The sequence below is a fragment of the Salmo trutta genome, chromosome 24, assembly GCF_901001165.1.
Source record: "Salmo trutta chromosome 24, fSalTru1.1, whole genome shotgun sequence".
Taxonomy (NCBI): Eukaryota; Metazoa; Chordata; class Actinopteri; order Salmoniformes; family Salmonidae; genus Salmo; species Salmo trutta.
In genome coordinates this window covers 40,520,860-40,541,578 of record NC_042980.1, presented here as the reverse complement: position 1 = coordinate 40,541,578, position 20,719 = coordinate 40,520,860, and the positions used below count along the sequence as shown (strand labels likewise).

At 44.9% G+C, this 20,719-nt stretch overlaps 1 protein-coding gene across 8 annotated transcripts in view; it reads right to left on the bottom strand.

The window, feature by feature from the left end:
- Nucleotides 1-518: 518 nt before the first annotated feature.
- The window catches only part of LOC115161303 (lysine-specific demethylase 6A), a 99,467-nt gene continuing 79,266 nt past the window's right edge, over nt 519-20,719 (bottom strand). For all 8 annotated transcript variants that reach the window (XM_029712173.1, XM_029712175.1, XM_029712180.1 and 5 more), the window contains 11 exons: nt 18,574-18,679; nt 14,197-14,402; nt 13,899-13,945; nt 13,011-13,085; nt 12,530-12,678; nt 10,184-10,298; nt 9,739-9,926; nt 9,326-9,467; nt 9,069-9,195; nt 6,971-7,141; nt 519-1,906 (listed from right to left, as the gene is read on the bottom strand). In XM_029712173.1, coding sequence (XP_029568033.1) covers nt 1,880-1,906; nt 6,971-7,141; nt 9,069-9,195; nt 9,326-9,467; nt 9,739-9,926; nt 10,184-10,298; nt 12,530-12,678; nt 13,011-13,085; nt 13,899-13,945; nt 14,197-14,402; nt 18,574-18,679 — 1,353 coding nt within the window. In that variant the 3' untranslated portion in view covers nt 519-1,879. The remainder of the gene's footprint in view (nt 1,907-6,970; nt 7,142-9,068; nt 9,196-9,325; nt 9,468-9,738; nt 9,927-10,183; nt 10,299-12,529; nt 12,679-13,010; nt 13,086-13,898; nt 13,946-14,196; nt 14,403-18,573; nt 18,680-20,719) is intronic.

Below are 20,719 nucleotides of genomic sequence, written 5' to 3'. Positions count from 1 at the left end.
TGTGTGGTGTGCATTTTATAACCGTGTCTTCCCGCAAATTGCATTTTGGAACATTTGCGAGTAGGCCTACCACCATGTGCACATTGCTGTGCTTAAAATGCGAAGAAGTAGTTTATCAACACTATAAGCTAAACGTTCTGATCTGTTCCATCAGCCTTATTAATTGATATGGCGTATACCTCCACTACACTACTTTGATACGCATCGTGGGGATTAAGGAGTATACTCAATGCCGACAAAACGAGCGGGTATACCTACCACTGCACAACTGGACCTTGGCTAGCTACTATCCGGAAGTGAAATGGTCAGCAGCTGACCTCCAATAGCTACTTTCAGGTAGTGAAATGGTCAGCAGTTGACCTTGGCTAGCTAGTATCAGGTAGTGAAGCGGTCAGCATCTCTGTGCATCAGAGAGATGAAACTAGAGGAGAAACACGAGAGAAGTTCCAGATGTAAATAAAGACAACTTCTGTTTAATGACTTAAACATCCTTCAAACAATAAAACCATTTCAAGGAGTCTCTGGGAAAATGCTTTGCTAAAGCAGTTTTATTCATATAGAAAACGTAGGAAGGGTTGTGTATAAAATGACAACTCCTTTAATGGCAGGTAATCTGGGGGAAAAAATTACAGCATTCGATCAACAAATATTTTCAAGCAATAAATATACATTTTATAAATAGTGGAAATTTACAACAAGATTAGAAAAAAAAATGTTTATTCCATAAGTCTCTTGGTGACTTGGTTGTTAAGTCTTCTCTCATTAGATTACTATTTTACCTACAGAACCAAACCATATGGTTCCAAAATAACAAAAGCAGTAAAAAAAATATATATATTACTTTACAAAATGTTTTTTTTCTTATTTTCTTGCCCAAAGACGACTTCTATTTACTAACATACAAAAGACCAGCGATTCTAGGACGTAGACTCAAGGGGGGGACACCAACTCAGAGAACGTTTGTATCAGCCCACAAACAGAATTAAAAAAGGGAAACGTGTATCAAGTCAGTAGTCTTTGTGTGATGTTGTTACCAGTTTTAACAAAATATATACAAAAGAAATGCAGTCATAATTTTTGTCAGTTATTGTGCCAGACAGCAATTAAGTAGTTTTTTTGGGGTATCTGTACTTTACTATTTATAGTTCACAACTTTTACTTCACTACATTTCTAAATAAACTGTACTTTTTACTCCATACATTTTTCCTGACACCCAAAAGTACTCGTTACACTTGAAATGCTTAGAAGGACAGGAAAATGGTCTTATTCACACACTTATCAAGAGAACATCCCTGGTCATCCCTACTGCCTCTGATCTGGCAGACTCACTAATCACAAATTCTTCATTTGTTAATGATATCTGAATGTTGGAGTGTGCCCCTGGCTATCTGTAAATGAAAAAAATTATAAAATGTGTCCATCTGCTTTGCCTAATATAAGAAATGTGTAAATGTTAAAACTTGTACTTTTACTTTTGATTAAGTATATTTTAGCAATTACATTTACTTTTGATACTGAAGTATATTAAAAACCATATAGTTTTAGACTTTTACTCAAGTAGTATTTTACTGGGTGACTTTCACTTGAGTTATTTTCTATTAAGGTATCTTTACTTCTACTCAAGTATGACAATGGGGTACTTTTTCCACCACGGCTGGTGGCGGAGGCAGGAGTAATGCTCTCCCCCTCCAGTCCTCTAAGAGGAGACACCTCACCTCCACTCTGGGCAGGTTGCATAGACACACAGCTTTTCACCCAGCTGCCTTGTGGAATATCTACAGAAAGCAGAAGAGGACTGCTGGCTCACTTCCTGAATATCAGAAAAGGGGCTTCCGGTGGGTTTTGGGAGTCCAGCATGGATTGTTATCCTCAGAACCGTCAAGAGGATGATGGTAGAGGAGGAGCCTGTGGAGGGAGAACGAGATAGGGATGAGAGAGAGAGAGAGAGAGAGATGAGATTCATGTAAACTGGTTGAAGACTTACTAATGAACAAGCTAGTACCTTTTTTCGAGAAAAAAAAGTGTGCATGCTCAGACTCTTACTTGAACTAATGAATTTTGACTCACTAGTGTGTAGACTTACTACTGTGAATGCCACCATGTGTAGGGTAATGCTTTTTAAGGGGTGCCCACTTATTGACACCATGTAGAAGTGACTGCAGTAATTATGCAAGGAAGAATGAAAGCTTAGTGAAGTGAATGTTAGCTCCTTGCATAATGCAAATTTCCTTCTGGCTTGTCAATATCCTGTTTCAGTGTCCCTTTTTCCACTTGTTTAAACCTCCATCCTTGGGACAGTAACTAAACTAAAAAAAGAAAAGTACTGTGTCAACTGCGTTTATTTTCAGCAAACTGAACGTGTAAATATTTGTATGAACATAACAAGATTCAACAACAGACGTAAATTGAACAAGTTCCACAGAAATTGAATAATGTGTCCCTGGGGGGGGGGGGGGCAAAATCAAAAAAGTAACAGTCAGTATCTGGTGTGGCCACCAGCAGCATTAACGTCTTTGGGCTAGGGGGCAGTATTCAGAAGTTTGGATGAATGAGGTGCCCAAAGTAAACTGCCCGTTACTCAGGCCCAAAGCTATGCATATAATTGGTAGTATTGGATAGAAAAGTTTCCAAAATAATGTCTGTGAGTATAACAGAACTGATATGGCAGGCGAAAACCCGAGGACAATCCATCCAGAATTATTTTTTTTCAGCTCACCTCATTACAATGGCTGGGAATGGGAATATAAAAGGAAGTCATCCCAGATTGCAGTTCCTAGGGCTTCCACTAGATGTCAACAGTCTTTAGAAAGAATTTCAGGCTTGTTTTTTGAAAAATTAGCTAGAACTTGTAGTTTTTCTAAGTGGCTCTCATTTTGGCTGTAGTGTTTGTAACGCGTTCTGGTGAGTGCCCGTACTTTGTCATTTATCTCCGGTAATGGTCTGCGGTATTCTCCGTCTTAAATGTTATTGTTTATTTACGTACTTGAGGATTGATTAGGAACTTTATCGAACAAAAGGACCATTTGTTATGTAGCTGGGACCCTTGTGATTGCAACCAGATGAAGATCTTCAAAGGTAAGTGATTTATTTTATCGCTATTTCTTTCGTGACGCATCTGCTTGGTTGGAAAATGTATGTAATGCTTTTGTGTGCGAGGCGCTGTCCACTAGATAATCGCATGGTGTGCTTTCGCCGTAAAGCCTTTTTGAAATATGATAGAGCGGCTGGATTAACAAGAAGTTAAGCTTTTAAATGATGTATGACCTGAGGTCCTGAGTGCTCTGGAGCTGGTTTTCATCAAGGATCTATGTACTTTGCTGTGTTCATCTTTCCCTCACCCCGATTAGTATCCCAGTACCTGCCCCCAAAGAACATCCCCACAGAATGATGCTGCCACCACCATGCTTCACCGTAGGGATGGTGCAAGGTTTCCTCCAGATGTGACACTTGGCAATCAATCTTGATTTCATCAGACCAGAGAATCTTGTTTCTCATTGTCTAAGAGTCCTTTAGGTGCCTTTTGGCAAACTCCAAGTGGGCTGTCATGTGCCTGAGGAGTGGCTTCCGTTTGGCCACTCTACCATAAAGGCCTGATTGGTGGAGTGTTGCAGAGACGGTTATCCTTCTGGAAGGTTCTCCCATCTCCACAGAGGAACTCTGGAGCTCTGTCAGAGTGATCGTCAGGTTCTTGGCCACCTTCCTGACCAAGGCCCTTCTCCCACGATTACTCGGTTTAGCCAGGCGGCAAGCTCTAGGAAGAGTCAAGTTGTAGAAATATAAAGGATGCACCTAAAATGCACCTAAGCTCAAATTTGAGTCTCATAGCAAAGGGTTGAGTACTTAAGTAAAGGTCTGTTTTTTATTTGTAATAAATTTGCTAAATAATTCTAAAAACCTGTTTTCGCTTCGTGATTATGGGGTATTGTGTATGTTGAAGGAAAACATTAAATAAATTAATTTTAGAATAAGGTTGTAACGTAACAAAATGTGAAAAAGGGAAGCGGTCTGAAAACTATCCGAATTAACTGTATGTACAGTACCAGTCAAAAATGTGGACACCCACTCATTCAAGTGTTTTTCTTGATTTGTTTTTACTATTTTCTACAATGTAGAATAATAGTGAATACATCAAAACTATGAAATAACATGAAATCAAAAATATATTTTTGATTTTAGATTCTTCAAAGTAGCCACCCTTTGCCTTGATGACAGCTTTGTATACTATTGGCATTTTTATTCATATCTTGTAGCAGCATCCTGGTCTTCTTGCCATTGCAAATTATGCACACACTCTCACTGTGTACTCCAAGTAAGTCAGAGTAGACTGAAAACTACTGATATTGTGTAGATAACATTTTGAGATTATAATTAGAATATACCAATACAAAAGAATGGCCCTCCCTGTTCTTCATTCACAAATATGACTAGTTTCAGGAAACTAAGCGTATGTCGCGTGTCACAGGAGAGCCTTCACTTCACAGGAGAGCCTTCACTTCACAGGAGAGCCTTCACTTCACAGGAGAGCCTTCACTTCACAGGAGAGCCTTCACTTCACAGGAGAGCCTTCACTTCACAGGAGAGCCTTCACTTCACAGGAGAGCCTTCACTTCACAGGAGAGCCATTTGAACTTAAACTTTTTTTTAAGAATTAAAATTCCGTTTTTGGGCAGAATTACCTTCTGGAATATGTGAACTTTGATGTGCCTTATTAACAAACTTGTATGCCATCTGTAAATACAAATAAAATTGTTAAAATTATGAACCTAGTTGTATTCGTCATGGAAAAAGTCGACAACTTTCCCGCTAGCCATGATTGGCTGAGATAATGAGTGGGCTGGACATGCCGAGAGATGAGTTCGGATTGGTCTGCCATGTAGCACGCTTCGGTCTATAATATGAGTTGGTCAGTGTGCGTAGGTAATCCTTTCTAGTGGGGCTTTTTTTGAAAGATATCATGAAGTAGAACTGCATAAGTGTTGCTCTCCACTGTCTGGTGGACCGAGTTTTGAAAACAGTGGAATTAGAGTATGACAGCTAAGGAAATACAGAAAAGTCTGCCGTTTGATTGCAAATATGCAGATGGAGTCGAAAAGAGAACACACAGAAGGCTGTTGTATAAATCACCCGTCTCCGGATTACATATTCAAACTAAGTGGAATCGGTGACAGAGAGGGAGAAGTGTCCATCCATGTATACAGGTAAGATAGTTTAGCTAGCTACATTTTCAGATATTACACGTTTCTAATTTTGTCGCTTTCATTTCAAGTTTAAGTGTACTGTTAAAGCTGTCTGGCTTGCTAGCTAACGTTACATGTATGATCTGTGTAGTAATATAATTTGTATCTCAGAGACATTTGCATTGCTAATTATAGCCTAATATTAGCTAGCTAACATTGAACCTGGTTGGTTATCTACCTGCACATCGATTCAGGTTAGTAATGTTTTGAGTTGTGATTATGGTTCATTGTTTACCTAGCTAGCTAGAGCACAGAATAACTGACAGATTTACGAATGCTCAACACCTGTTGAATATGGCCGGTGTCAGTGAACATTGGCAAAAAAGCATAATTCAATTGTTGCCAGCAGCACAGTTGCAGTCACCAAAGCTCTGGATAACATAAAAACAGCCTACCGAGCTCTGTTAGAACACTCAGTTTTACGAACGCCCAGAAAACACTCTGGCACTCCAGATTAAATTTACGAACACACCTGTAGTATAAATCAACCTTTAGTCTTTAAATCTTTGGTTGTTTAGTACATGGCCTCACGTGTGAATTCTTAAAGAGATGGTGGGTGGGGCTAAAGCTTAAGATGGTGTGAACGATGCTGAATGGTTGTAGACAAAGAAGAGCTCTCCAGTAATAGTACCAAAACATTCAAAGGCCATTTTCTCAAAAGTGATTTTACAAGTGTATCAACTTTCAAATGCTACTTTTTGGCCAGAGCGTCCATTGTGCGCTGTGAGAGCGAAATACTCTGAATTTTACATACGGCCAATCTGACAACGCTGTGAGTTTACAACGCCCAAATCACACTCTGTTACTCCAGATTAAATTTACGAACACACCGTAGTATACACCAGCCTTTAGTCTTGAAATCTTTGATTGTTTAGTACATAGCCTCCTCACATGTGAATCCTTAAAGAGATGGGAGGGGCTAAAGATTAAAAGGGGGTAAACGATGCTGAATGGGTCTTGACAAAGAAGAGCTCTCCAGTAGGCGCCAAAACATTCAAGGGCCATTTTCTCAAAAGTGAGGTTAGAAGTTTATCAACTTTCAAAGCAGAATTACTTTCCTATCGTTCCTCAACTGTAGTGTTTGAAATACCATTTTAGAGCTCCGAGTCTCTACTTTTATCCAATGTAAAAAACACAATTTCAAATTTTGCTACATAAGACCGAACTAATCGAGATGGTCGGTCACAATTGGTGATTACAATAATGCATTGTTTGTGTCCCCTCGCTCATCAACTCATCCATTCTCCCCCAATCATACTTTTTCTTCATTTATTTCATCTGTTATATGTGTGAAATTAGTTTCGGTACAATTTAGGTTCGCCCCTTGGGACTCCTAATCACGGCCGGTTGTGATAGAGCCTGGAATCGAATCAGGGTCTGTAGTGACGCCTCTAGCACGGAGATGCATTGCCTTAGACCGCTGCGCCACTCGGGAGCCCAGGGTATGAACTGGGCACAGTACCTTCCACTTTTGTGAGAAGGAGCAGAGCATGCTCTACTGTCAGGAAGGAGGAGGAAAACCATTCATAAAATGGCATGCTGGTTAGAACTCCAGTTCTGTTTGTGAAATTAAGATTCTAACAACGACAGTGTGGATTATAGAAAAAGTCAAAGACGGGGGGGCATGGCAGAGTAACAAATGGTTTTAAATTCACGAGCAGTCAAAATGGCTGCTTTAGCTGTTCTAGTGTTAACCTACTGGCCATCGTCACTAGTGTCCTTGTTGACTTACGAGTATGAACTGGTCGTAGGCATGTGTTAGGTCGTCCATCTTGTACTGCTCCAGCACCACAAAGTTGTCCAGGTTAGAGCTCCCCCTACGGGCACAGTCCTGACAGTGCACCACGTACGTCTTCCTGCTGTTACTCTCACTGGTTACAAAGAGCAGGGCAAACACCTCCACCTGGAAATAGGGAGAGAGTGAGGAGAGGTACATGTGTATTTTTTGCTTTTACTATCCTTGTGGGGACCAGAAGTCCTCACAAGGAGAGTAAAACAAGGAAAATTCAGACAAGAGGGGACATTTCGCCAGTCCCCACAAGGAAAAAGGTTATTTTAGGTTTAAGGGTTAGGTTTAGGGTTAGAATTAGGGGTTAAATGGATACTTTGGGATTGTTGCAACGAGGCCCTTTAGTTACTTCCCAGAGTCTTCCCCACAATTTGCATGCCCCTGTGTCCAGTATGAAGGTAGTTTCGCTAGCAAATGCTAACTAGTGTTAGCGCAATGACTGGAAGTCTATGGTATCTGCTAGCATTGACTAGCATTGACAAGCATTCTAGCAGATACCCATAGGCTTCCAGTCATTACGCTAACGCTAATTAGGGGCAGAGTTCCCATTTGGGAAATGTGATGCCAGACAATGCGACCGGGAAGATTTTAATTTACTGTCCATTTGAGGAACTTTACTGAACCATATGCATTGGGTGCATAAACCCATTACGGTGTCCACCCATAGTGCTCAGAATGACAGAAATCACATTTATAATATGATAATGCATCTTAAAAGAACATGCAACACATGTAATGAAGCAGCCAAGAAAACGTCAAACATTTGCCAAAATGTAACTTGCGGTAAAAACAACCCACCATTCTGAACAGCGCGCCTGCTAGTGGTTCCACATCGGAACAGTTAGAAACTTAGAGTGGTAATCTGATGCTGTAACAACTAGGATGGGTTGCAATATGACTAGGATTGTACCTTTGGCTTCTGGATAACAAAATAAAGTTTATATGAAAACCAATGGTAAGCTTCCCCAAACTTGAAACTCACGCACCTCTTATAAATCTTTATAAAATAATTGCCTCGTTTCCATGGTTGGATTTCAAGCAAGGTAGGACATGCCTCATAACATGAAATAAAAGAGTCAGGATACAAACAATAAAGTATGTTTTAAAATGCATACTGCGTCCAGCTCACATTGTTAAGTGGTGGGTGAAACGCTGATATCCTGTTGGCTCCACCTGAATGGTGAATTGGAGGCGTGCTTCAACTACCAGTTGAGAAATAAAAATATAGCTCTTTTTAAATCATGCACTACAAGTTTTACTCCAGCAGCAACCAGCTGAGGAGCAGCAGGAGAACCACATGTTTTACTCCAGCAGCAACCAGCTGAGGAGCAGCAGGAGAACCACATGTTTTACTCCAGCTGCAACCAGCTGAGGAGCAGCAGGAGAACCACATGTTTTACTCCAGCAGCAACCAGCTGAGGAGCAGCAGGAGAACCACATGTTTTACTCCAGCAGCAACCAGCTGAGGAGCAGCAGGAGAACCACATGTTTTACTCCAGCAGCAACCAGCTGAGGAGCTGCAGGAGAACCACATGTTTTACTCCAGCAGCAACCAGCTGAGGAGCAGCAGGAGAACCACATGTTTTACTCCAGCAGCAACCAGCTGAGGAGAACCACATGTTTTACTCCAGCAGCAACCAGCTGAGGAGCAGCAGGAGAAATCGAGCTCAGAATAGACTCTGTATGCTGTGCGCATGTGATAGTTGTGTTGGACAAATAAGATGCATGGTGACTAATGAAAAAAAAATAAAAAAAGGCCAATTTAATTCCAGTAAATTAGGCAAATTAACCAATAGACTGATAAGCATGACGGTCAACTGTATTTCTATGAAGTGGTATTACTATCAATTAATAAAAAGCATTATTCTGCAATGGGATAATTGTTTCTCCCGGTCGTTTTGGTCGGCAACAGTTTTACATAATCGGCTTTACCGCCTTTTTTTTAAATCATCACCGGCTAACGCAAACCCTGCTTAGGGAAAATAGGATTTTGAATGGGAATCAATTGTTTGGGCCCCATAAGGACAGTGTGTGTGTGTACCTCACAGATGCTGCAGTAGTGTGCGGGCTCGTCCCTGGTCCTGCCGTGCCACACCAGCTCCTTGCCTGACGCCTGCAGTAGCTCCCGCAGCATCTGACACTGCTTCAATGTCCGCAGCAGACAGTACCTAGCAGAGACACAGGGGTTAGGTGTGTGTGTGCGTGCACGAGCGCAAGTGTGTATGAGTGAGAGGGCGAGCGAAAGGGAATTGTGTGTGTGTGTGTGTGTGTGTGTGTGTGTGAGAGAGAGAGACTCACTTGATCATCTGGAAGAGCTTGCTGTCGGAGACTTTGATATTCCTGGCCATGTTCCAGGAGAGGTGTATCATGGGGACGATGGACTTGACGCTCTGCAGCTTATTCCATTCATATCGCTCTGCTGCCAGCTTATACTGGTACGCTGAGGAGGGAGGGGAGAAAGAGAGAGAGAAAGAGAGAGAGAGAGAAAGAGAGCGGGGGAGGAAGATAAAGCAAAAGTGAGGGAGACAGAGGGGGAGAGGAGAAGGTAGAAGGGGATATTAATGACAATATCATTTCAATTTCACAATGTCAAGGCTTATCAGAATCCATCTATCATATTTAAATGATGCTCCAACAAATTCAGCATTAAAACCCATAAAACAACAGTGCATGTTCATATTAAGCATATCCCCTTGTTCTCCCCGTCTTACCAGTGAGGGGTCCTACGTTCCAGGCGATGTTGTTGCACCAGCCGATGGCCTGGACCCAGTGGACGGTGCCCGTGTTGAGCCACACCAGGTCTCCGGGGCGCTGGATGAAGCGGTACACAGGGACATCTGCCTCGTACAGGTCCTCCAGGTTGGGCCACCATGAACCCATCAGGAAGTTGATGTTGTTCCTGGAGGAGAGAGACACACAGGATGTTAGAAATACAAATACTGCCGACTCCTTGCAGTTGATCAAATCAAATACATTGTTACATAATTTCTACAGTGAATGAAAATATGAAAAAATGAATTCTACTTTTATTAGCATTAGGTACACTATAGTCAAAGCAGAGTTCGACTTGTCTGTGACTTCAGATTGTATTGGCTGTAAACAGAGGTAGGAGATCCACGGTGTTGAGTTAGAAGCAGGAGATTTTTGTTGACGTACTTTTCACAGAAGTCATTGATGATTCCCCAGTAAGGCTGGGGCACAGAGAACCACTCACAGTCCCCCGGGCCGATGTTGATGTTCACTGAACAGAAGTTGTTGTTCTCTTGGTGACCTAAAAGACGAGACAAATACCTCATAAAACAAAATGACTACAAAAAACAAATTGTGTGTCAGACCTGGAATCAAATATATGATTATTTGTTATTTAAATACATATTTTCTGTGTATTTGAGTACTTTCAAATAATGTGGCCTGAATCAACCACTAAGTATTTTATTATGTTTTATTGTCACATACAACAGATAGGCGCAGTGTAATGTGTTGTTTTACAGGGTCAGCCATATTAGTATGATAGGTGCAGTGTAATGTGTTGTTTTACAGGGTCAGCCATATTAGTACGATAGGTGCAGTGTAATGTGTTGTTTTACAGGGTCAGCCATAGTAGTATGATAGGTGCAGTGTAATGTGTTGTTTTACAGGGTCAGCCATAGTAGTACGATAGGTGCAGTGTAATGTGTTGTTTTACAGGGTCAGCCATAGTAGTATGATAGGTGCAGTGTAATGTGTTGTTTTACAGGGTCAGCCATAGTAGTATGATAGGTGCAGTGTAATGTGTTGTTTTACAGGGTCAGCCATAGTAGTATGATAGGTGCAGTGTAATGTGTTGTTTTACAGGGTCAGCCATAGTAGTATGATAGGTGCAGTGTAATGTGTTGTTTTACAGGGTCAGCCATAGTAGCATGATAGGTGCAGTGTAATGTGTTGTTTTACAGGGTCAGCCATAGTAGTATGATAGGTGCAGTGTAATGTGTTGTTTTACAGGGTCAGCCATAGTAGTACGATAGGTGCAGTGTAATGTGTTGTTTTACAGGGTCAGCCATAGTAGTACAATAGGTGCAGTGTAATGTGTTGTTTTACAGGGTCAGCCATAGTAGTACGATAGGTGCAGTGTAATGTGTTGTTTTACAGGGTCAGCCATAGTAGTATGATAGGTGCAGTGAAATGTGTTGTTTTACAGGGTCAGCCATAGTAGTATGATAGGTGCAGTGTAATGTGTTGTTTTACAGGGCCAGCCATAGTAGTACGATAGGTGCAGTGTAATGTGTTGTTTTACAGGGTCAGCCATAGTAGTACGATAGGTGCAGTGTAATGTGTTGTTTTACAGGGTCAGTCATAGTAGTATGATAGGTGCAGTGTAATGTGTTGTTTTACAGGGTCAGCCATAGTAGTACGATAGGTGCAGTGTAATGTGTTGTTTTACAGGGTCAGCCATAGTAGTATGATAGGTGCAGTGTAATGTGTTGTTTTACAGGGTCAGCCATAGTAGTATGATAGGTGCAGTGAAATGTGTTGTTTTACAGGGTCAGCCATAGTAGTATGATAGGTGCAGTGTAATGTGTTGTTTTACAGGGTCAGCCATAGTAGTATGATAGGTGCAGTGAAATGTGTTGTTTTACAGGGTCAGCCATAGTAGTATGATAGGTGCAGTGAAATGTGTTGTTTTACAGGGTCAGCCATAGTAGTATGATAGGTGCAGTGAAATGTGTTGTTTTACAGGGTCAGCCATAGTAGTATGATAGGTGCAGTGAAATGTGTTGTTTTACAGGGTCAGCCATAGTAGTACGATAGGTGCAGTGTAATGTGTTGTTTTACAGGGTCAGCCATAGTAGTATGATAGGTGCAGTGTAATGTGTTGTTTTACAGGGTCAGCCATAGTAGTATGATAGGTGCAGTGAAATGTGTTGTTTTACAGGGTCAGCCATAGTAGTATGATAGGTGCAGTGAAATGTGTTGTTTTACAGGGTCAGCCATAGTAGTACGATAGGTGCAGTGTAATGTGTTGTTTTACAGGGTCAGCCATAGTAGTATGATAGGTGCAGTGAAATGTGTTGTTTTACAGGGTCAGCCATAGTAGTACAGCGCCCCTGGAGAAAATGAGGGTTAAGTGCCTTGCTCAAGTGCAAGTTGACAGGTTTTTCACCTTGTCGGCTCAGGTATACAAACCAGCGACCTTTCTGTTACTGGCCCAACGCTCAAATACCTGGGTTAAATGCATGGGACTTAATTTGAGTCAGTGTATTTGAGTATTTCTAAATACATTCCAATACTCAACTCCTCCTCTTAAAAAAAAATAAAAAATGTAAATTTCAATATTTACTTGTAAATGTATGTGAAAGTAACGTAGATATTTGAAATAGTATTTGAACCCAGGTCTGGTGTTTGTGTTGCATTTAGGTGTTCATAAAGTGTGTGTGTGTGTGTGTGTGTGTGTGTGTGTGTGTGTGTGTGTGTGTGTGTGTGTACAGTGTGTATGAGCGCATCTGTGTGTGTGTGTGTGTGTACCTGGCGTCCTACTCCCAGGGACCTTCATGTAAAGCTGGACAGTGTTCATGCCCAGGATGGTGTGTCCTACGTGGCTGAGCAGGTTTCCAGCAGACACCACCCTGGCAAAGGCTGGCAGTTTACTGAGCTCCTGCAGATGCAGTTTCCACCTTGGATGAGGTCAGAGGGCAAGGGTCAGCAGTAAACTCTACTGCACAGACACACACCGCACCCAACCGCTGAGATCCTCATGATGATAACAATGCCTAATCCAAAACCAGCCCTTGTCCCTTCTCCCTAGGCCATACCCCGTGTCTGTTTCCACAACCAAACGGTCTGGAGGCAGCTCCACCTGTAGACCCTAACCAGTCTGTTTTTGGACCATGATATAATCTGGTTTATATGAAAAGGTAAAATCGACTCACATTAAAATGGTCAAACTAAAGTCTCTCGTTAACAGAACTACATAATGTTGTCAGTGAGAGTTGTGTGGAACACTTACTTCCTATCGTCAGAGAGGTCGATGTTGGTGCCAAACTTGATGTGTTTGAAGGGCCCTTTCTTCCGCCACGCCGCACTACGGGATCATGGCATATGTAGTTTAGATAGAGCAGAGCGATATGACACACAGACTGAGAGAGAGACAGACGGCCAGGGAGGGAGGGAGGGAGGGACAGACGGCCAGACAGACAGACAGACAGACGGCCAGGGAGGGAGGGAGGGAGGGAGGGACAGACGGCCAGACAGACAGACAGACAGACAGACGGCTAGACAGACAGAGACGGCCAGACGGACGGCCAGACAGACAGAGACGGCCAGACAGACAGACGGCCAGCCAGACAGACGGCCAGCCAGACAGACGGCCAGCCAGACAGACGGCCAGCCAGACAGACGGCCAGACAGCCAGACGGCCAGCCAGACAGCCAGACGGCCAGCCAGACAGCCAGACAGACAGCCAGACGGCCAGACAGACAGCCAGACGGCCAGACAGACGGCCAGACAGACGGCCAGACAGACAGCCAGAGGGCCAGACAGACGGACAGACGGCCAGACAGACAGACAGACAGACGGCCAGACAGACAGACAGACAGACGGCCAGACAGACAGACGGCCAGACAGACAGACGGCCAGACAGACAGACGGCCAGACAGACAGACGGCCAGACAGACAGACGGCCAGACAGACAGACGGCCAGACAGACAGACGGCCAGACAGACAGACGGCCAGACAGACAGACAGACGGCCAGACAGACAGACGGCCAGAAAGACAGACGGCCAGAAAGACAGACGGCCAGAAAGACAGACGGCCAGAAAGACAGACGGCCAGAAAGACAGACGGCCAGACAGACAGACGGCCAGACAGACAGACGGCCAGACAGAGACGTCTTACCTCTCTGCGTTGGCTGCCTCTGCTTCCAGCTCCATCTTCTTTTCCTCCTGGGAAATACATCCAATATAGATTTAGGTTGTCTAGTTTGAGTGACAGAGTCAGGAGAGAACATGTGAATATTCAGTGCCTGACAGGGGCAGGTCTCAGCACAGTGAGCACACGGCCTTCAGAGAACAGGACCCCGCTTAAAACTCCTTGTGTCTCTAATCAACAAGGCCTTGTATTGAGAGCATTTGCAATGGTGATGGTTCTCTGTGTTGGTCTGTGTCTGTATCCTTCACCCGCTCCCTCTACTAACCCGTAGTGATTCCTGGAAGGACGACGCCTGGTATTGGGCGTACTTGGCGATGGTGGTGTGTGACTGGCTGCTCTGGCAGCGCCACATCTTCCTGCTGCCGCTCAGGTCCCAGTTCTCATCGGTGGGCTGAGACAGCTGGGTCCGGACCTCCACCAGGTGGTCTGGGTTAGCCTCCACCAGGGTCTTAGTAGAGAACAGACCCAGGTCTGAGAGAGTGGACGGGGGTGGGAGAGAAGGGTGGAAGGAGAGAGGGAGAGAGAGAAGGGTGGAGGGAGAGAGAGAAGGGTGGAGGGAGAGAGAGAAGGGTGGAGGGAGAGAGGGAGAGAGAGAAGGGTGGAGGGAGAGAGGGAGAGAGAGAAGGGTGGAGGGAGAGAGGGAGAGAGAGAAGGGTGGAGGGGAGAGAGGGAGAGAGAGAAGGGTGGAGGGAGAGAGGGAGAGAGAGAAGGGTGGAGGGAGAGAGGGAGAGAGAGAAGGGTGGAGGGAGAGAGGGAGAGAGAGAAGGGTGGAGGGAGAGAGGGAGAGAGAGAAGGGTGGAGGGAGAGAGGGAGAGAGAGAAGGGTGGAGGGAGAGAGGGAGAGAGAGAAGGGTGGAGGGAGAGAGGGAGAGAGAGAAGGGTGGAGGGAGAGAGGGAGAGAGAGAAGGGTGGAGGGAGAGAGGGAGAGAGAGAAGGGTGGAGGGAGAGAGGGAGAGAGAGCAGGGTGGAGGGAGAGAGGGAGAGAGAGAAGGGTGGAGGAGAGAGGGAGAGAGAGAAGGGTGGAGGGAGAGAGGGAGAGAGAGAAGGGTGGAGGGAGAAAGGGAGAGAGAGAAGGGTGGAGGGAGAAGAGGGAGAGGAGAGAGAAGGGTGGAGGGAGAGAGGGAGAGAGAGAAGGGTGGAGGGAGAGAGGGAGAGAGAGAAGGGTGGAGGGGAGAGAGGGAGAGAGAGAGAAGGGTGGAGGGAGAGAGGGAGAGAGAGAAGGGTGGAGGGAGAGAGGGAGAGAGAGAAGGGTGGAGGGAGAGAGGAGAGAGAGAAGGGTGGAGGGAGAGAGGGAGAGAGAGAAGGGTGGAGGGAGAGAGGGAGAGAGAGAAGGGTGGAGGGAGAGAGGGAGAGAGAGAAGGGTGGAGGGAGAGAGGGAGAGAGAGAAGGGTGGAGGGAGAGAGGGAGAGAGAGAAGGGTGGAGGGAGAGAGGGAGAGAGAGAGAAGGGTGGAGGGAGAGAAGATAGCGAAGGAGAGGAAAGAAGTGGGAGACAGAGAAAGGGATGGGAAATGAGGAAAAGTGGAGAAACAAAAGAGAAATGTGATGTTTAGTAAAACTCACAACCTGCATCTACAAAAATATGTCACTGAAAAACAGCTCATTTCTGACAGCTGGAAAGTATTTCCCAGTGTAGTGACAGCATGGCTGGAAAGTATTTCCCAGTGTAGTAACAGCATGGCTGGAAAGTATTTCCCAGTGTAGTAACAGCATGGCTGGAAAGTATTTCCCAGTGTAGTAACAGCATGGCTGGAAAGTATTTCCCAGTGTAGTAACAGCATGGCTGGAAAGTATTTCCCAGTGTAGTAACAGCATGGCTGGAAAGTATTTCCCAGTGTAGTAACAGCATGGCTGGAAAGTATTTCCCAGTGTAGTAACAGCATGGCTGGAAAGTATTTCCCAGTGTAGTAACAGCATGGCTGGAAAGTATTTCCCAGTGTAGTAACAGCATGGCTGGAAAGTATTCCCAGTGTAGTAACAGCATGGCTGGAAAGTATTTCCCAGTGTAGTAACAGCATGGCTGGAAAGTATTTCCCAGTGTAGTAACAGCATGGCTGGAAAGTATTTCCCAGTGTAGTAACAGCATGGCTGGAAAGTATTTCCCAGTGTAGTAACAGCATGGCTGGAAAGTATTTCCCAGTGTAGTAACAGCATGGCTGGAAAGTATTTCCCAGTGTAGTAACAGCATGGCTGGAAAGTATTTCCCAGTGTAGTAACAGCATGGCTGGAAAGTATTTCCCAGTGTAGTAACAGCATGGCTGGAAAGTATTTCCCAGTGTAGTAACAGCATGGCTGGAAAGTATTTCCCAGTGTAGTACAGCATGGCTGGAAAGTATTTCCCAGTGTAGTGACAGCATGGCTGGAAAGTATTTCCCAGTGTAGTGACAGCATGGCTGGAAAGTATTTCCCAGTGTAGTACAGCATGGCTGGAAAGTATTTCCCAGTGTAGTAACAGCATGGCTGGAAAGTATTTCCCAGTGTAGTAACAGCATGGCTGGAAAGTATTTCCCAGTGTAGTAACAGCATGGCTGGAAAGTATTTCCCAGTGTAGTAACAGCATGGCTGGAAAGTATTTCCCAGTGTAGTAACAGCATGGCTGGAAAGTATTTCCCAGTGTAGTAACAGCATGGCTGGAAAGTATTTCCCAGTGTAGTAACAGCATGGCTGGAAAGTATTTCCCAGTGTAGTAACAGCATGGCTGGAAAGTATTTCCCAGTGTAGTAACAGCATGGCTGGAAAGTATTTCCCAGTGTAGTAACAGCATGGCATGGAAAGTATTTCCCAGTGTAGTGACAGCATGGCTGGAAAGTATTTCCCAGTGTAGTGACAGCATGGCTGGAAAGTATTTCCCAGTGTAGTAACAGCATGGCTGGAAAGTATTTCCCAGTGTAGTAACAGCATGGCTGGAAAGTATTTCCCAGTGTAGTAACAGCATGGCTGGAAAGTATTTCCCAGTGTAGTAACAGCATGGCTGGAAAGTATTTCCCAGTGTAGTAACAGCATGGCTGGAAAGTATTTCCCAGTGTAGTAACAGCATGGCTGGAAAGTATTTCCCAGTGTAGTAACAGCATGGCTGGAAAGTATTTCCCAGTGTAGTAACAGCATGGCTGGAAAGTATTTCCCAGTGTAGTAACAGCATGGCTGGAAAGTATTTCCCAGTGTAGTGACAGCATGGCTGGAAAGTATTTCCCAGTGTAGTAACAGCATGGCTGGAAAGTATTTCCCAGTGTAGTAACAGCATGGCTGGAAAGTATTTCCCAGTGTAGTAACAGCATGGCTGGAAAGTATTTCCCAGTGTAGTAACAGCATGGCTGGAAAGTATTTCCCAGTGTAGTGACAGCATGGCTGGAAAGTATTTCCCAGTGTAGTGACAGCATGGCTGGAAAGTATTTCCCAGTGTAGTGACAGCATGGCTGGAAAGTATTTCCCAGTGTAGTAACAGCATGGCTGGAAAGTATTTCCCAGTGTAGTGACAGCATGGCTGGAAAGTATTTCCCAGTGTAGTAACAGCATGGCTGGAAAGTATTTCCCAGTGTAGTAACAGCATGGCTGGAAAGTATTTCCCAGTGTAGTAACAGCATGGCTGGAAAGTATTTCCCAGTGTAGTAACAGCATGGCTGGAAAGTATTTCCCAGTGTAGTGACAGCATGGCTGGAAAGTATTTCCCAGTGTAGTGACAGCATGGCTGGAAAGTATTTCCCAGTGTAGTGACAGCATGGCTGGAAAGTATTTCCCAGTGTAGTAACAGCATGGCTGGAAAGTATTTCCCAGTGTAGTAACAGCATGGCTGGAAAGTATTTCCCAGTGTAGTAACAGCATGGCTGGAAAGTATTTCCCAGTGTAGTGACAGCATGGCTGGAAAGTATTTCCCAGTGTAGTAACAGCATGGCTGGAAAGTATTTCCCAGTGTAGTAAAACACAGAGTTCAGAAGCACTCTAGCTTAATGAAATACAAACTATTTATCCATCCAGATATTTTGAGTGAGTTTCTAGCAGGTGCACTAGCGGCTAATTTGCTCCAGGGGCGCCGTACTACTATGGCTGACCCTGTAAAACAACATTACACTGCACCTATCGTACTACTATGGCTGACCCTGTAAAACAACACATTACACTGCACCTATCATACTACTATGGCTGACCCTGTAAAACAACACATTTCATTGCACCTATCATACTACTATGGCTGACCCTGTAAAACAACACATTTCATTGCACCTATCCATTGTGTGTTGATGTGGCATGCAACAGTAGAGAACTGATGGAGCCAATATATTTTCTTTGCAGCAAATACTTTACTCCACATGCTACATTGAATGTAATGACACTCTCTGCTTGCAGGTGGTGCTGTTCTCATACATGTAAAGTTGTTAAACAGACACACACACACACACCCCCCAAGCCAGTGAATGAGTGCAAACACACACACACACACACACACACACACACACAAAGAAAAGAGTGCAAACACACACACACACACACACACACACACACACCTTTTACTACATTAAACAAAATTGTAATGATTTCCCAAACAGGACTAGAAGGAAGACTATTATTGATTTTGCTGGAGTGGAATGCCTCCAGCAGCAGTACTGTATGTAATGACGGTATATGACTGCCAGCAGTGTGTGTAACTCACCCAGTTTGAGCGCCCCGGCCAGCCCTCTGATGACAGTGACAGGGTTGGAGGGGTTGGTACAGAACTGATGAAGTGGAGGGAAGAAGGCGTCTCTCTTATTCTCCAGCTACACACCATGGGAGAAACAGACAGATCAGAGACCACACACACACACACACACACACACACACGCTCTAATGTCGAGTATAGCCAAACCACACTACAAAACTGTAACCAACTGAATACCAAATGATTTACATTTAAGTCATTTAGCAGATGCTCTTATTCAGAGCGACTTACAGGAGCAATTGGGGTTAAGTGCCTTGCTCAAGGGCACATCGACAGAGCCTTGTCAGCCCGGGCATTTGAACCAGCAACATTTCAGTTACAGGCCAAACGCTCTTACCACTAGCCCACCTGCCCACCTCTTACCACTAGCCCACCTCTAACCCACCTGCCCACCTCTAACCCACCTGCCCACCTCCAACCACTAGCCCACCTGCCCACCTCCAACCACTAGCCCACCTCCAACCACTAGCCCACCTGCCCACCTCCAACCACTAGCCCACCTGCCCACCTCCAACCACTAGCCCACCTCCAACCACTAGCCCACCTGCCCACCTCCAACCACTAGCCCACCTGCCCACCTCTTACCACTAGCCCACCTGCCCACCTCTAGCCCACCTGCCCACCTCCAACCACTAGCCCACCTGCCCACCTCCAACCACTAGCCCACCTGCCCACCTCCAACCACTAGCCCACCTCCAACCACTAGCCCACCTCCAACCACTAGCCCACCTCCAACCACTAGCCCACCTCCAACCACTAGCCCACCTCCAACCACTAGCCCACCTCCAACCACTAGCCCACCTCCAACCACTAGCCCAGCCATAGAGCCCAGGTCAGCCAGCCACAGAGCCCAGGTCGGCCAGCCACAGAGCCCAGGCCAGCCAGCCATAGAGCCCAGGTCAGCCAGCCATAGAGCCCAGGCCAGCCAGCCATAGAGCCCAGGTCAGCCAGCCATAGAGCCCAGGCCAGCCAGCCATAGAGCCTGCCCAGCCATAGAGCCCAGCCATAGAGCCCAGGTCAGCCAGCCATAGAGCCCAGCCATAGAGCCCAGCCATTGAGCCCAGCCATAGAGCCCAGGCCGGCCGGCCGGCCAGCCATAGAGCCCAGGCCGGCCGGCCAGCCATAGAGCCCAGGCCAGCCATAGAGCCCAGGCCAGTCATAGAGCCCAGGCCAGTCATAGAGCCCAGGCCAGTAGGAACTCCGGGGGGATGACAACTACATTTACCTGAGAGAGTAAAAAGCACAGAGGAATGAAATCCCAACCAGGGTTTCTGTTAGGAAAATGTGGCGCCGGATATTTGACCGGAAACATTTTAAATTTACCGGACATTCGAGAAATCTGCCGGACCCATATGCGTAACCTGATTAGGGCGTCCACCCACAAGTGCTCAGAATGACATCACATTTAGAATATGGTAATTCATATTAACAGAACATGCAAGTAGAGGATGCAACCTTAAAAAGTCTGATGCAACAGATCAGAACATTTATCTTAAAATGTTAATAAGCTATTATTTCTTCACATTATAAGCGCAGCAATGCGCACAAGGCAGTAGGCTACAAGTGAATGTTTGTTCCATAATGCAATTAGCAGGAAACCACAGTGTCAAAAGGGTGACTCTCACACAAACGGTTTCATGTGACAGAGATTCCAAAATCTGTTCGAAATATAGAACGAGAGGAGATCTAATAGGCTACTTTGAAGCAAGATAAGACATGCCTCATATGATTTAAAATGTTCAGGTTTCAAACAATTAAGTAGGCATAGTCTACTGCCTTCAGCTTATTGCAATGTGGCGTGTGACACGCTGATGAAGCCTGCCTTCTGATGAATGTTTGAGATGCTGCAGCATTTTACACTCAAAGGCTCTGTATCTGTATGTTGTATGCGTGTGATAAATAAGATATATAATGAATATACTGTAGCCTACACACACATCAATTTAATTCCATAAAATGTTGCTAATTTACCTATAGACCGATAAGCATGAGCAGTCAAATGTATTTCCATCGACTGGTAATTTCCATCATTCAAGAGGCTAAAAAGCCTTATTTCACAATGGGATTTTTTCTTCTTCTTCCGGACAATTGGCCAGCG